This window comes from Lottia gigantea (genome assembly GCF_000327385.1).
Source record: "Lottia gigantea unplaced genomic scaffold LOTGIsca_8, whole genome shotgun sequence".
NCBI lineage: Eukaryota > Metazoa > Mollusca > Gastropoda > Lottiidae > Lottia > Lottia gigantea.
In genome coordinates this window covers 3040121-3054688 of record NW_008710662.1, presented here as the reverse complement: position 1 = coordinate 3054688, position 14568 = coordinate 3040121, and the positions used below count along the sequence as shown (strand labels likewise).

The 14568-nt window shown below is 31.3% G+C and overlaps 3 protein-coding genes across 3 annotated transcripts in view; 2 read left to right on the top strand and 1 right to left on the bottom strand.

Annotated features, from left to right (window-relative positions):
* Positions 1 to 285: 285 nt before the first annotated feature.
* Positions 286 to 2753, top strand: LOTGIDRAFT_177588 (hypothetical protein; the record flags this gene model as incomplete). Its single annotated transcript, XM_009067010.1, has 5 exons — positions 286 to 352; positions 634 to 637; positions 1697 to 1789; positions 2159 to 2282; positions 2640 to 2753. 5 exons carry the CDS (start codon positions 286 to 288, stop codon positions 2751 to 2753), a joined length of 402 nt encoding a protein of 133 aa, XP_009065258.1.
* A 2043-nt stretch (positions 2754 to 4796) lies between these two features.
* Positions 4797 to 9795, bottom strand: LOTGIDRAFT_155456 (hypothetical protein; the record flags this gene model as incomplete). The annotated part of the gene is made up of 12 exons (XM_009067009.1): positions 4797 to 4920; positions 5129 to 5254; positions 5527 to 5705; positions 6004 to 6054; positions 6439 to 6606; positions 6949 to 7031; positions 7417 to 7569; positions 7778 to 7922; positions 8300 to 8500; positions 8678 to 8734; positions 9036 to 9149; positions 9664 to 9795. The coding sequence occupies 12 exons, from the start codon at positions 9793 to 9795 to the stop codon at positions 4797 to 4799; spliced, it is 1533 nt and encodes a 510-aa protein (XP_009065257.1).
* Positions 9796 to 10095: 300 nt separating this feature from the next.
* Positions 10096 to 14568, top strand: part of LOTGIDRAFT_229624 (hypothetical protein) — a gene marked incomplete at its 5' end in the record, with an annotated part of 37553 nt that continues 33080 nt past the window's right edge. Inside the window, 8 exons of the mRNA XM_009067008.1 lie at positions 10096 to 10642; positions 11752 to 11888; positions 12286 to 12344; positions 12535 to 12609; positions 12737 to 12818; positions 13090 to 13137; positions 13632 to 13757; positions 14076 to 14246. Coding sequence (XP_009065256.1) covers positions 10096 to 10642; positions 11752 to 11888; positions 12286 to 12344; positions 12535 to 12609; positions 12737 to 12818; positions 13090 to 13137; positions 13632 to 13757; positions 14076 to 14246 — 1245 coding nt within the window. The remainder of the gene's footprint in view (positions 10643 to 11751; positions 11889 to 12285; positions 12345 to 12534; positions 12610 to 12736; positions 12819 to 13089; positions 13138 to 13631; positions 13758 to 14075; positions 14247 to 14568) is intronic.

Genomic DNA, 14568 nt, shown 5'->3' with positions numbered 1-14568 from the left:
AATAAGCTTATTATAACTTAAAATGTTTACTCACATTACAACGTAATGCAGATTAAGAGTTTAAAATACCTGGTTTTAAATTGCTCCTCCGGATATATAACCCCTCCCCAACTCCAAATGCACACATGGTAAGTCCATGTAAAGCCCAAATATTATTATATGATTACGACGTTGTATTTTATTAGATCTTCTTTGGACAGTTGGGGTACAAATAAGGGAGTAAACTGACTTGATGGGGGACACTTCAAAATGCAGTTCTATGTAGCGCATAGGCGCAAGCCTCCCATGGAGGTCTTAAGAACACCAGAGAGTTCGCCCCCAGAAATATTTTTGAAAAAAAAATTGATTAGATGTATTAGAAGTTGCGGGCTTTAAATAAGTTTGTGTATTTGTATATTGGCCGCGGGCATCTGTTTCTATTAATAGTCGACTCTCTCTATATTTAGTATAGTAGAAAAGTCGACTATTGATAGAAACAGGTGCCTGTGATATTGGTCTATACATGAATTATATAATCAGAAAATATATAAACACGTCAATGGCCTCAAACATAATGAAGCGTATCTGGAAGAAAGATATCTTCGAAAAACATTCAAAAAGATAAAAGCGTTCGAAATAATTTACTTCTTTCAGTGAAGTTCAACGCACGAACGCCGTTTTAGATACGCACATTTTTATGACGTAGTGCACACCGGAAGTTAAAATATTGACGCAAAACTAACTTGTAATCATCTTCTTAGAAAATTGTAAAATATATCCCCTTAAAAATAGTAGGTTGTCACTCAGAAATAACGTTAATGTTAATTTGCATTATTCCACCAAGCGCCTTTGTTAAGCTTGATCGTACCATACATGTGTAATCTACCGATGTTGTCGGGTTTCTACCGCTTTTTCATGTTGTCTACCGCTCTACCGACGGGATACCCAATTCTACCGATTTTTTGTTTTTTTCTTGACCAAATTTTCACGGGACCTACCGTTTTCAATGTCCAAATTCTCTGCCATTAATCAACAAAATATCTATCATTACTTGTATCTTGATCGTCGGTAACACGCGTTAATCTCATCATTTAATAATATTATCATTGCCTGATTAATTAATCCCCCAATTAAGATGGTAATTTGATCTATTTTCACCCTATAATGTGCATTTTAAGCCCACGTAACACACTTTTTATACCAACATCCGGTAGATTCTACTGTACGGTATTGCAGTCATTTTGTCAATTAGTAATATTCACGACCTACGGCCACTAGTGTAAGTGACTGAATCTCTCTCATGTCATAGTCATGATAAAGTAAAGTCACATTATGAAAGAACTGTGTGCGTCTGATCCGTAATAATGATTTTTAGTCCAATTTGTTGTTTTATCATTTTAATTATGTCGGCAATATAGCCACAGTTTTTCTGTGTCCTTGACCGTCTGGTAAAGGATTTATCAATTAGTATGTCAAAAGACTTGATAGTATTTTTTCAGACATTTATACTTTTACCTTCCAAATTCTTATACTTGCAGGAAATGGAGAAGATATTTTCGAGACAGACACTTCGCACTTGTACAAGATTATTAAATAATAGATTAAAATCCACACCAGTATTGATCCAACAATCTAAGTTTGTAGCCAGACATGTTCAACCAATAGCTAAAACACAACTGAAATGTTTCTCAACATCCAGTAGAAAGTTTTCATCCAGTAAATTTGAGTGTATCAATATCCAGGATAGTGAAGATTTCAATTCGAAAGTTTTACAAAGTTCTACACCTGTTATTGTGGATTTCCATGCTACGTATGTTATTCTATTATGAAGCCTAAAATACTCATGGTCCTATTAGCAGGGTATTAATGAGTGCTGGTATATTATCGAACATATAATCATCCCATCATACATTAATATCTATGCACTCCCTAGAGCAATTTAATACAATTGATAGCACTCAGTTTTTTGTTTTGTGGTATAACAAATAGTATTTTTATTCTTGCCATTATAAAAAACAGCACACTTAAGGGAATCAAGGGTATGTTTTGAGATAATTATAGCTTCCAATTATGCCTTTTCAACTTCCCAGAGCAATATCTGATGTTCAAGCAAAATTTTAAAATTAAGTGTCATAATCTTTAGTTTTTTTTCTTATACATGTACATATATATATTTCAGCTGGTGTGGACCATGTAAATTATTAGGACCTCGACTAGAAACAATTGTATCAGAAAAGAAAGGAAAAGTATTACTAGCTAAAGTTGATATTGATGAGATTTCAGAACTTGCTATTGATTATGGGGTAGGCAACAATATCCTTTTATTGCCTTTGTCGCAGTTCTTTTATATGAAAGTTTTGTCACTGTGTGTGACTACATTTTTGCTGAATTCATTGCATCATAGGACAGTTTTTAGAAATAATTAATTTTTTTAAATGGCCTTCGTAGCACTTTTATATATTTTTGCATCCAGAAATTCATCTACAGATGAAAACAGAAGAAAATGCAAATAATAATTGATGAATCACTTTAGTAAAGTTTTTCAGATGCAAACTTACTGACTCCCCCCCCCCAAGTGATGAATTCCAGCTTCTTTATATATTCAGATTACTCTTACTGTTTTAAGCAAATCAATCATTCAATTCCTGTTTCAATTACAGGTCAAATCAGTGCCAACAGTTATTAGTTTTATTAATGGTAAACAACAAGACACATTTATTGGTTTGAAAGAAGATGATCAGATACAGACTTTTGTGGATAATTTGGTACAATGAAGCCAGATTTTATGTACATCTATTAATTATTATGTGCTTTTAAACAGACAATATTAGTCACATATTAAACTAAATTACACAGTTTTAGTGAGATCGCAATTGTGACAATCAAGCATTTTTTTGAATATGATTAACTGAACAAAGTGAAGTTAGGTTTTTAATTCATGTGTAACCTTATAATGGCTGTTCATGCATTTGATACATTTACCAGAGCAATACAGGACATGTCTTAACTGCATATCAAAGAATAAGAATTTGAAATTAGCTAAATTTCAGTTTCTTTATCTGTATCAATTTACAGAATTGTAATCGCAGTCCTGTGCTACAATTCAACAAAACCCTTCCATTGTGACCGCCAGGCTGTAATTTATATGTCAGCTAGGAGGCTAGTAAAGGAAATATAGTTATATATGCAGACATATAGAATAGATGGACTACTTCGTTCATGAGATTTTTTCTTTATACCACAAATTACAATGTTTAATGATACACAAGGAACTTATCAGTAAAATATATTTATCAAAATACATGTAATACTTCAATACAATATTGTCCTATTTTAGGCTTTCTTTGAGTGGTTAATTTAGATTTAAACTGAGATAAAACAGCTTCTAGTTCCATTATTCCATCAAAAAACTGAGCCTGAAATATACAAGATCGATACAAATTGAATTTTTTTAACCCTTTTCCAGGATTAACCCAGGTAAGCTGAAAACGTAAATATACTCTGCATTATATGCGCCTAGAAGTAAAACTTACCTGTTGTGACACAGACTGATGTAATTTTAGAAGTAAAACTTACCTGTTGTGACTCAGACTGATGTAATTTTATCAATAAAACTTACCTGTTGTGACACAGACTGATGTTATTTTAGCAGTAAAACTTACCTGTTGTGACACAGACTGATGTAATTTTAGAAGTAAAACTTACCTGTTGTGACACAGACTGATGTAATTTTAGAAGTAAAACTTACCTGTTGTGACACAGACTGATGCAATTTTAGAAGTAAAACTTACCTGTTGTGACACAGACTGATGTAATTTTATCAATAAAACCCTAGCATCGGGTGATAATATTAATTGAGTAACATGGGCATCAACAATACAACTTATCCAATCTATTACATTCTGTATCTACAAAAAAAACAAAAGATTCAAATGGTATGCCTCATGAGAAAAATAATGTTATGAAACAAAATAATATTCATCCATAATTACATGCATTATAGATCTTGGTTTTTAAACTGTTCATCCTAGAGCAATTTAGGTTGTTTCCAATATACTCTGATTTATGACATGGTCTTGATTTTTTTAAACCATGTGTATGTGGCTTGATTGGTATTGCTGCAAAATTAAATTTAAATACTGACTTACCTTTGGTACTGTACAATAAGATACGGCTTGTTCATCCTCTGTAGACATCAGATAGAAGAGGAATTCTAATACAACCTAAAGGATTAATATTTATATATCATAAGGCGTGAAACAGAAGTTGGCATATGGACTTAAATATACATTCATGTTTTATTAGTTTTGCTTCTAAAATCTCATCAGTCAAAATAAGTAACCTTGACTCCCGCTCGATAATGCATGATTAGAATGTACTTAAAACTGCATTTACATATAATAAAGCAAAAAAATTAATCCTTACCAACACATGTTCAAAAATGAGTTTCCTCAATTCATTGACTAAAAAAATCTCACTAAATGGAGAGTTGATGACCAGTCGACTATTTTTAATTAAGAGAAAAAACAACATATATTTCAAGGTAATATTCTAAGATTCTTCAGCTATCACCTGGTCTATGACCAAATCTCTTGACTGCATTGATCTTCCATGAGTCTGTTTTCATTTTAACCCGAGCTATATCTTACTTTATGATTTATTCAAGGCAACCAAACATTTCTGAACAATATAAAAACACAAAAGCACCATAATCTAGTCAGTTCTAGTATTGTGCACAAAATTAAATGATATAAAAAATTGTTCAATGCCAACTATGACCCTGCATTTGAGTGAATTTTCATCTTTGCCACTCAAGTTTATTTTTCATAAGGATACATTAAATATGTCTTTAATTTACTAAAGGGACATTTTTCTTCATCTATCTTTAAGACAGGTATTGATTTTAATATCATCTCCTCATTTAAATCATCTTCTGATAAACTGAAATAGGACAGCAACAATATAAGGGTGGTAACTAATGAAAAGTCAACCAATTCACACAAGAACACAAAATCTTGAGGACTAAGTGATACTTTGCTTTCAATGCAATGCTCATTACACATATTCCTATTATGATTTCAACCAGACTAAAACTAAAACAACAAATGGTATATCCTAGCTAAATAAAGAAAGAAATCTTATATCCTACCTAAGATAATATTGTAAAACTTGAATCAATGATTGTTCTGATATACCAGTGAGTTTATCTAAACATAGATTAAGAAGTTTCTTTTCATCTTTCTCTATTAAAACAGTAATTAGTTCAGTAGAAATTCTGCAAAAGAAAAATATAAATGAAAAGCAAAATTATTTTCTTTAGATTCAAGTTACAAATAAAGTATTAATAGTAGCCTACATCCAGACAAAGAAGACCAGAAAATGTAGGTGTTTGGAAACTTATTTTGTTTGATAAAAAATTTTGCACAACTTCCGTATAAGGTAATATATTCTTTTGTATTCCATTCCTCATTCTATTAGTATCTGACATGAGCAGAAACAAATTGAAAGAAGTAAAATGAAAAGCAATATTACATAAGTTAGACTTACTCTGGAGGTATTAATCCATGCTCAAGAAGTTCCTTCATTTCTTCAGATGGCCAAAACTTCTTTTCACGAAGACATCGCTGACAAAGTTTTTTAAGATGAATATTGGAAATTGATATTAAATTGTCCTGTTTTTGTAGAAAAGACTGGAAAATACTAGAAAATTTACTATGGTTTGGTGTCTGAAAAAAATAAAATTAGGTATAGGTAGGTCTATACGCTGTATTACATAAAAGAAATTAAAACTATATTAGACATGTAGACTCTCTGAAAGGGATATATTGTTGACAAACTTAGTAACAAAGTGGATTCACAAATGACAATAACAATGAATACTGATACGGTGGAAATTATATTCAATAAGCTAGCTATACTGTAGCGACACCTGCCAAAATATTTATCATGGTTGAGTTTAAATTCCATACAGTCATCATATCAAACTACATAAATATAATCATACTGTCCATAAGATATTATTACCTTAGAGAAATCTATTAGTTTTTCAAGATCATCACATTTATTGGTCTTTATCTGTGAAAAGAAAAAAAATTAATCTAATACAGGCCTTTTTTCATTAGATAAGGATTAGCTAATTTTACATGTAATGTTAAAATGTGGTTATGTTAAGCAAACATCACATCATCATTTTGTTGATGTTCAGAATGCCCTCATGTTTACATAAGTTAATAACTGGTTTATATTCATATTTATATTTATATTGTTTGGTCAAGTCAACATCAGGAAATGATAAGGTACAGCATCAAACATTTTGTTGGAAAATCATGTAAGAATATCTCATCATAACTTTATTCTTTTAACTCTTTAAAATGATGAGTTTTGTCCTTGGAGGTACATTGTGTTTTGTTATTTGTAAATCTCATTACTCATTACCTAAAGGAACATTATAAGCTATACCTTATCATCTTTAACAGACCAACTTATAACTTGCTGGCTTGTATCTTCCTGATCTGTAGTCATAGATTTTCCTAAAAATTCTCCTAATGTTGGTGTTCTACTGTTTATATCATATACATAGATATTTCTATTACAAGATAGAAATAGTTGATTCTCTACCAAAAATATCTGAAAAAAAATTCATACTACTCATTTTATTTGGAAACTTCTTTGACAAATCTTGTAACATAATTATGAAAACGGAATTCAATTTTATAGCTTTGTTTGATAGTCAATTTGATTAAAAGGTTATCCTATGAAACAGTAATGCAACACTCGTTCTAGGTCATTCAATATTCAACCAATCAAATGCTCTGTTCAATAGACAATAAAAGATTTAATGGCTTCATTTTTGGAAATCTAGGATTACTAGACATTGACTTGTTTTGTCAGTCCACTTTCTACTTGGTTTGTAGTTTGTCAGATTTTCTTTTGCCAAGAGTCAATAATTCCAAGAGTTTTCCAACAAACCTTAGGTTGAATGTTATATTCTTCTGGAAATGGTTGAAATGATTGTATAGCTGAATATTTCATATCATATATTCCAAATCCATCTACAGTAAAAGTTAAAAATATAAAAATTGGATTTGGATTTATATAGATCAACAAAAGCCTTTCTTTCAGATCTTATTAAATTGTTAATTAGTACAGTGGATCACATCCACATCAGTTGTTAAGTGAATAACTTTTATTATGTTTTATAAAAATCAATGTCACTTTTTAAAATCACACAAAGTCATCATTTGTTATCATTTAATAATGCATTCATTCAGAGTATACTTACCCTTCAAAAGGAACATTGCGCCATTTTGTTATGTTCCTTTTCGGGATGTTTTCCCTAAGTCTACGACCTCTAGCTTTACATTGTTTGTTATTTTGAAGAGTTTATATAGTTCACACTATCTACTCCAGAATTTAACATTGAGTATGTAATATTACCTTGATTATTATGATGTAAACCAGCTATAATTAACTGTGTAGAATCTAAGGCCACCATGTTAATAGATGATGTTATTTCTGTTATAGTTGTTACCAATTCCTCTTCTATACTATCATTATTTACTTTTATTCTATATAAATCTTTATCTAAACCTAGAATGGTACAAACTCATTAATAGATTTTGCTACTGATAGTGCAATTTTAAAACAGCATGAGCCCAGTTCTTTACAATTGATGCAGGATCTTTAACTTGAATGCATAGTCTGTAGGGCACAGAGCCTTATTTAATTTCTTATACAAACAAGTCCATGCTGGAAACAAACACCTGTTAAAGGAATATAATAAATAAATAAACTGTACCTATATAATATATAAAAGTGTTATTATTGTTATCTGTATAATAACTATAATCTAATATGTTATCTTTATAATTTATACTGTATGTAGTATGATTCCATCCCTTGTTACTATCATTATATTCATGGCAGTGTAGACTTCTGGTACTCTGGAAAATTATACAAGCCATTTGAATATCATTTAACATTTTCCAATTCACAAAATACACTAACACAAATATTGAAAATATCACCACCTTTCTCAACCATCTGCATCTGATCCATGCTTCAAAAGCAAAAGATGGTCAAGAAGAACACATTCTTTAATCATACATAGCCTGAATCAAATATCCAGAGAAGGATATGGATGAAAGCTTGTTGGCTTCTCTTCTTTGGCTAGTCATTCTTTGAGAAATTTAAACAAAAATATTCAAATGAAGTTACCTTATAATAAAATATAACTAAAATTATCTTACTTATTCAAGAAACAAATAAATAGGCACCTGCAATGATAGATCAAAGTTTTCAGCTTTTATATTTGACTTACCTTGACTTCAGAAATATAGAGCACCTTTACACCACTTGGAGATGGTACAAGTTGACAGAAAACAAGCTTTGCATCATCATCAAGTATAGGTTGTTCACTGGTTGTCTTGATACCATCAATAAAATCAACAGTACCATTTTCACACACTACTATTGGTTCATAGTCTTTATATGTTAAAATTTTCTTGATGTCCTTTTTCACCTTTAAGAGATTGAAATATAGAAAATATTTTTCAAATCTTAAAATATGGTGTTTGGTCCACATGAGCTTAATGTCCTCAATGTTTGAATTATGGCCTCATTTTGACTCTGGCCATTTTGGTTAGGTGCCAAGTTGACTATAACCCCAGAATTATTATTATTATGATAAATAGCTTACATGTTTCTTTTTGGCTTTGTCTATTGACTTTTCTTCTTCAGACCATCTTCTAATCTCCTGTTAATAAAAGTAATGTTGCTTAACTGTATATGGCTTAGGGGCCTACACCTTATTTTTTACTTCTTTCAAAATGATGAACTTGTATCAAATGAACTATGAAAACTCAACTATTCATAGATGACAATTGTAGAGGATTAAAACCCAATCTTTTTCACAGCATTGTTGCCCAACAAGAACTTACGTGAAAAATTTGGATACAATGATTTTCCATAAATGTAGGCTAATTTAAAAAGTTTTTTTTGTTGCGGTGATTCTTTATTTAGCTTTAGAACACCCTTATGATTGTATTATTCAATACCTGTTTATTGAACACTGTGAGATATTGATTATGAAGTGAGGACCAAGTTGTTGGTGATGTTATAGAAATGCCATGTCTAACTGACCAACTGTTGAATATCTTCTGATCATTAACCTGAAAATTATTCAATTGAATTTCATATAGCTTATTATGGAAATATCAGTGGTTGCGTCAGAGAGGGTACAGAAGAAGGAGGGGTGGGGGTCATTGTTGTTAGTACCTTCACTCTATTTTTAATAAATTGAAAATATGATTTCTATATGTTTTTTCCCAAAAATGTGTCACTGTCAGAATGCAACAAATCATTTCTATTTTACCAAATTTGCCTTGCTCCATTGGAGATTAGTGTCCATGCTCTTTCCTCCAGTTTCATGAGGCCACTGAGCAATGTTTGTGTTACTAGGAACAGAAGTTAATCTACTTATTCAATTCATTTTCCGTATTGAACGACTTTATTCTTTACTTGAATAATTTCTTAAAGATATTATTATTATGAATACAATAATAATATCTTTAAGAAATGTTCGGTTGTCAAAAACCTCAAGATATTGAATGAAAGAACAACACATGTTGCTTTAAAATATCTGACAAATATCTATCAAAAAGGTTAAAACAGTATGATTCCTACATTAAATATATTGATAAAGCTAGTTTGGCTCGTAATCAAAATGAAATTTGATGACTGAGCACAATCAATAGACAATAAACTTGATTTTTGAGCCAAAGTCGTTAAAATATAACCATCCTTGAGCGCTGCCATGTTGAAGTATCGCACAGAATGAATAAATAACAACAAAAACTAACAAAATTAAAATAAGACCTCTTCCTCTCTATAATTATATCATTTCAAATACGAGGCAATATGTGTTGAACTATAGTCTTATCTTTTTTACAATTCTTTTTATTTTATTTTTTTAAAGGCTTTTCTGTGATCCAGTCCTTTTCTAAAAATAGATTAATGGCGGAATGTCAAGACGGAAATATTAAAATCCTTGTTCGTGTTTTTGCTCTTTACGTAAAAATGATAGCGTAATGAATTTCTGAACTGGCACACTGTGTGATGAGTGACAAGTCAGGTGGTGGGAAGAGCAAGTCTCATTACAGAAATGATCAGAACAGTGGAAAGACTCCAAGTTGGGGAGCACCTGAAAGTGCAAGTCCAAGATCCAACTTGAGTGAAAAATCTAAGAATGGTACCAGCATTGTCGGTGCAACTAATTCTAACAATAATAGCTCTCTAAAAAGCAGTCAAACCTCAACAGAGCAAAAATCAAAGCAAAACGAAAAGAGAGAGCCCAATTCAAAGATTCAATCAAAAACATTGTCTTCAACAACGACTGCTGCTAAATCCAATTCTTCTTCTACTACAACTACTACTGCCACTGGCTCTTCTTCTATTCCAACCCCATCAGTTTCAACTTCTTCATCGACTACAAGCATAGGAACAAAGCAACCTGTGTCGCTTCAGCCAAAAGAAGATGATAAAAAGAGAACAAGATCACCACAATCAAATCGATTTGATAGTTATAGTAATAAATCTGAATCTGTCACTGGTAGAGGAACCACAACTGATGTACGGAAACCACTGACTAGCACTACCTCGTTTGGTATGTTAAGAAATAACTGAAAATTATTTTGTGATCCATAAGTAAAACTTTGACAATGACATTGTTTGGGCCCTAAAAGGGCAAAGTGGGGGCATCTAAGCTTACTTTTTTCATGAATAGACTTATAAGACAGAGACCACTTGGATCATGTTTATTTGACAACTCAGACTGACATTTTCTGCTAAATCGGACCACTCAATCCTCTAACGGCTCATGAGCATACTCGGACCAATGTTAAAAGACAAATCACACCTATAAGAGAGTACCGTACTCAGACACACAACCTTTTCTGGTTTATTCAAAGTCCTGTCTTGTGGTCAAAGTTATTTTTTACATTGGTCACAGTTGTCTGGGTTGTATTTTTTTAAATTGGTCAGAGTTTTATAATAATATCAGTGGTCTTTAAAAGTTGGGTTGTTTTTAAATGTTGGTCTGTGTTGTTTTTAAATGTTGATCTGGGTTGTTTTTAAATGTTGGTCTGGGTTGTCTTTAAATGCTGGTCGAGTTGTTTGAACCACTTTTTTTTTTCATTTTGTTGACAAGTGAAGCATAAGCAAAATAGAGGTCTATTTAAAATAGAGGTCTATTTTCGAAAGTTTTCCTGTCCTGACAAAATTTCCTCATAGCACCCTGCATGGCATTGCCCATCTTCATTAGCCCACAATCCACACGGTGCAGAAAAGTAGGTTTCATTTCACTTCCCATTTGGATTCTCTTTTACTTTAAACATTCATTCACCTAAACCTTTTAAAAAAAATTTCTGTTTACATTCATGTTTAAATTATTTTGTTGATAAATGTATGCTTATTCAAATAGACTCGACCTATAACCTCTCTTATCTCTGACCTTGAACTTGATAGTGTGTGTGTGTGTATGGATCTATTAATAAAAATACCCAGTAGGTGTTGTAAATGGAAGAGAGTGAGGAAATTGAGAAAGATTCTTTTATTGATGATTGGAATAATGACACTGAATTAGGTGTAGATAATGATGTTGAGTTTTGGCCTACAGGTAGAGTAGTTACCTAGTTTAATCCAACCAGCTGGTAATGTGTTAATAAAGCAATACACCAATGTGTCAGCTGTTGAACTCATATTGTTATATTTCAGATGGTTCAAGAAGTTTCAATGATGACAGTAGATTGTCTAAGTTAATGAAAAGAGTGATTAAAGAAAGTGATAAAGATAGAAAAATTTCTGCTGCAAGACAGTTGAAGGAATTTTTACATACTGCAGAAGGATTCAGGGTATGTAACCTTCTAATTTCCTTATGTATTTCTTAAAGACATGCTAAAATTGCTTTGTAAGTTCATGCATTATTAATATTTTGACAATAATGTGCAAATAAGTATAAAACCTTCTGTGATACTTAAAATGAATTTGTTATCTGAAATATTTTCTGTTTAATACTTTTAAACCTATTCTTCAAAAATAAAGTCAGAATAATATAATGGATAAAAAGGGTTAAATTGTTTCGCTTTTGAATTTGAAGCATCATGCCAAAATTTGCTTTTTGAAATATAAAATGACAAAACTTATTACCTTTGTGACCTACATAAATTTCAAACATTGTTAAGAGAAGTGACATCTGGTGCTGTTATTTTATATTATCTAACATTATAGAATTGCTATATATATTTTTAGAATGTTAGTAAAAGTAATGATGATATACTGGGAGCTTTACAAGGTGTCTTCTATGAAAGGTAGGTGCTGAGAACACCATTTAACATAGCTCAAAAGCATGTCCTTGGAAATTTATTTTTTGTTAATCCTGCAAGGATAGAAGGATAGAAACCTGTTCTACTAAGCAAATAAGATGTGTTTCGTTTATCGTTTTGCATTCTCTAAGGAAACTATAACACTGCATTAAAGGTCTTATATTAAATATTATAGGTCATATCGAGATGTTAAGATTGATATTGCCCTATGTATTGGTATGGTTGGTAGCATGGCTCAAGATATGCAGAGGTAATGTATTATATAAATCTTGAGATTATGTTAACAAAAACAATCATTATGATTTTTGAGGCAGTATTTTTGCCTTTAACCGGGGTATTTTTCTTAATTAATCAAATATTTTTTGTGTGTTTTGCAGTTATTTTGAATGGTTATTTAATCAAATGGAAACAAACCAAGATGATGAAATTAAAGCTTTTTATCTGATGTCTTTATTAGAGGTAAAGAACAATATTACTTTCATGGACTTTTGTCTTTCATAGTTATAATGAATGACACTTAATCTGAAATGATTCAGAAACTTTTGTCTGCAGTGAGAGAATTTGTGCTTTAAGTGTAGGTAGTGTATGGGGATATATAAGCACAGGTCGTTACAACTTGGTCAACAGCCACAGGAAATAATGAATTCTCATAAAAAAATGAGATACCTTGTCCTTGAGCATGCAATTCTGCGCTTATCAAAACTAAGGTCTCTTATATTTCTTATTGCAGACTTTAAGATGTGATGAGAGGAAACATAGTGCTGCTGATTTAATTGGTGTAAGTACCTCAAGTGATAAATTGATGAAAATATATAAGCATGTGTTCTATTGATGTTGACTTATTGTCATAAGAGACTGTGTTACACGAGAGTATCCAAACCAAAAGCATGTTACAAAGTGTTATCATTCATGAAAAAGAAATGCTAAGATAAATAAAATGAATTATGAAATAGAACTGATGATAAGATAGTATTTGCTATTTCTGTTTAATGTTAAATATGATACAAGTACATTTGATTCAAAAAAATCTTAATTCACAAATTGCAACTGGACATATCTATATAGGGTTAATTCAGCCAAACCAAAATTGACCTTAAAGTCTTTTCCATCTGCTTTTACAGTATATTTGTTGAAATGCCGGAGAACAGGACTTGGTATTTAATTTCTAGTAAGTGATACAGATAGCTGGTTTATAAGACCATAAGGCAAATACTTTCATGAGTATATCCCAATAGCATCCTACCTAATTTTGATTTTGATTGTTATTTTTAGTATGTAATGGAGAGAATCTGGTCGTTGTTAGAGAATGCTGATACACCTGATTTATTACGTTCAGTAGTAGATGTTATATTATATATAGCTAAAGTGCATCCTCATGTCTTTACATTACACTTCAGAGTAAGTCTTTTCATTACAATTCCACCAAAAAAAAAACATACAAATACAATACCATGCAGTGTGCAATTAGGGGAAATTTTGTCTGGACAGCGGCATTAACCTACACGTTTTCAATTACAAACTGTCAAGGAATCTTAACGTGCACAGTCTGTAGCACATGAGGCCTGCATCACTGACAGGGGGAAACTGGGTTGATAAATAATTTCAAAATTTTAGTGTAGAAACAAGTAAAGAATGCTCTTGTAATAGTATTCATCAAATAGTTCAAACTTAACATATTAATCACATTAATAATTATAAATAATTCCTTCTTTGTAGGATACAGTAGATATATTGGTTGGATGGCATATTGATTCTACACAAAAAGAAAGTTTAATCAGCTATACATCTGAAGCATTAGTTAGTTTCCGTAAATTTTGGATGGCTGATGTACAATTCTCGGTTACATTATTAGGACAGTTCTTGGAAGATATGGAAGCTTATTCTGAGGTATTTATGTTGTTTTCTTCATTAAGTTATGTGTTGTGTTAAGGAATGAATGTGGATCTTGTTATTGTAATGAGGAAATAAACGATAACAAGATCCACATTCATTCCTTATATTTACATTGGTTTATCTTTTCTACTAAAATACGCCAAAATGTTCTATTCTTTAATTGTAAAGATACCCGAAAGGGTTGTTGCTTAATTCACCAATATCTGTCAATCAAGTTTACCGCCCCACCCCTAACAATATAGTTCTATAAATCAACAGTCATATTTGGATGATAGAATTATCAAATATTTATTATTCCATTGAAATATTAACAACA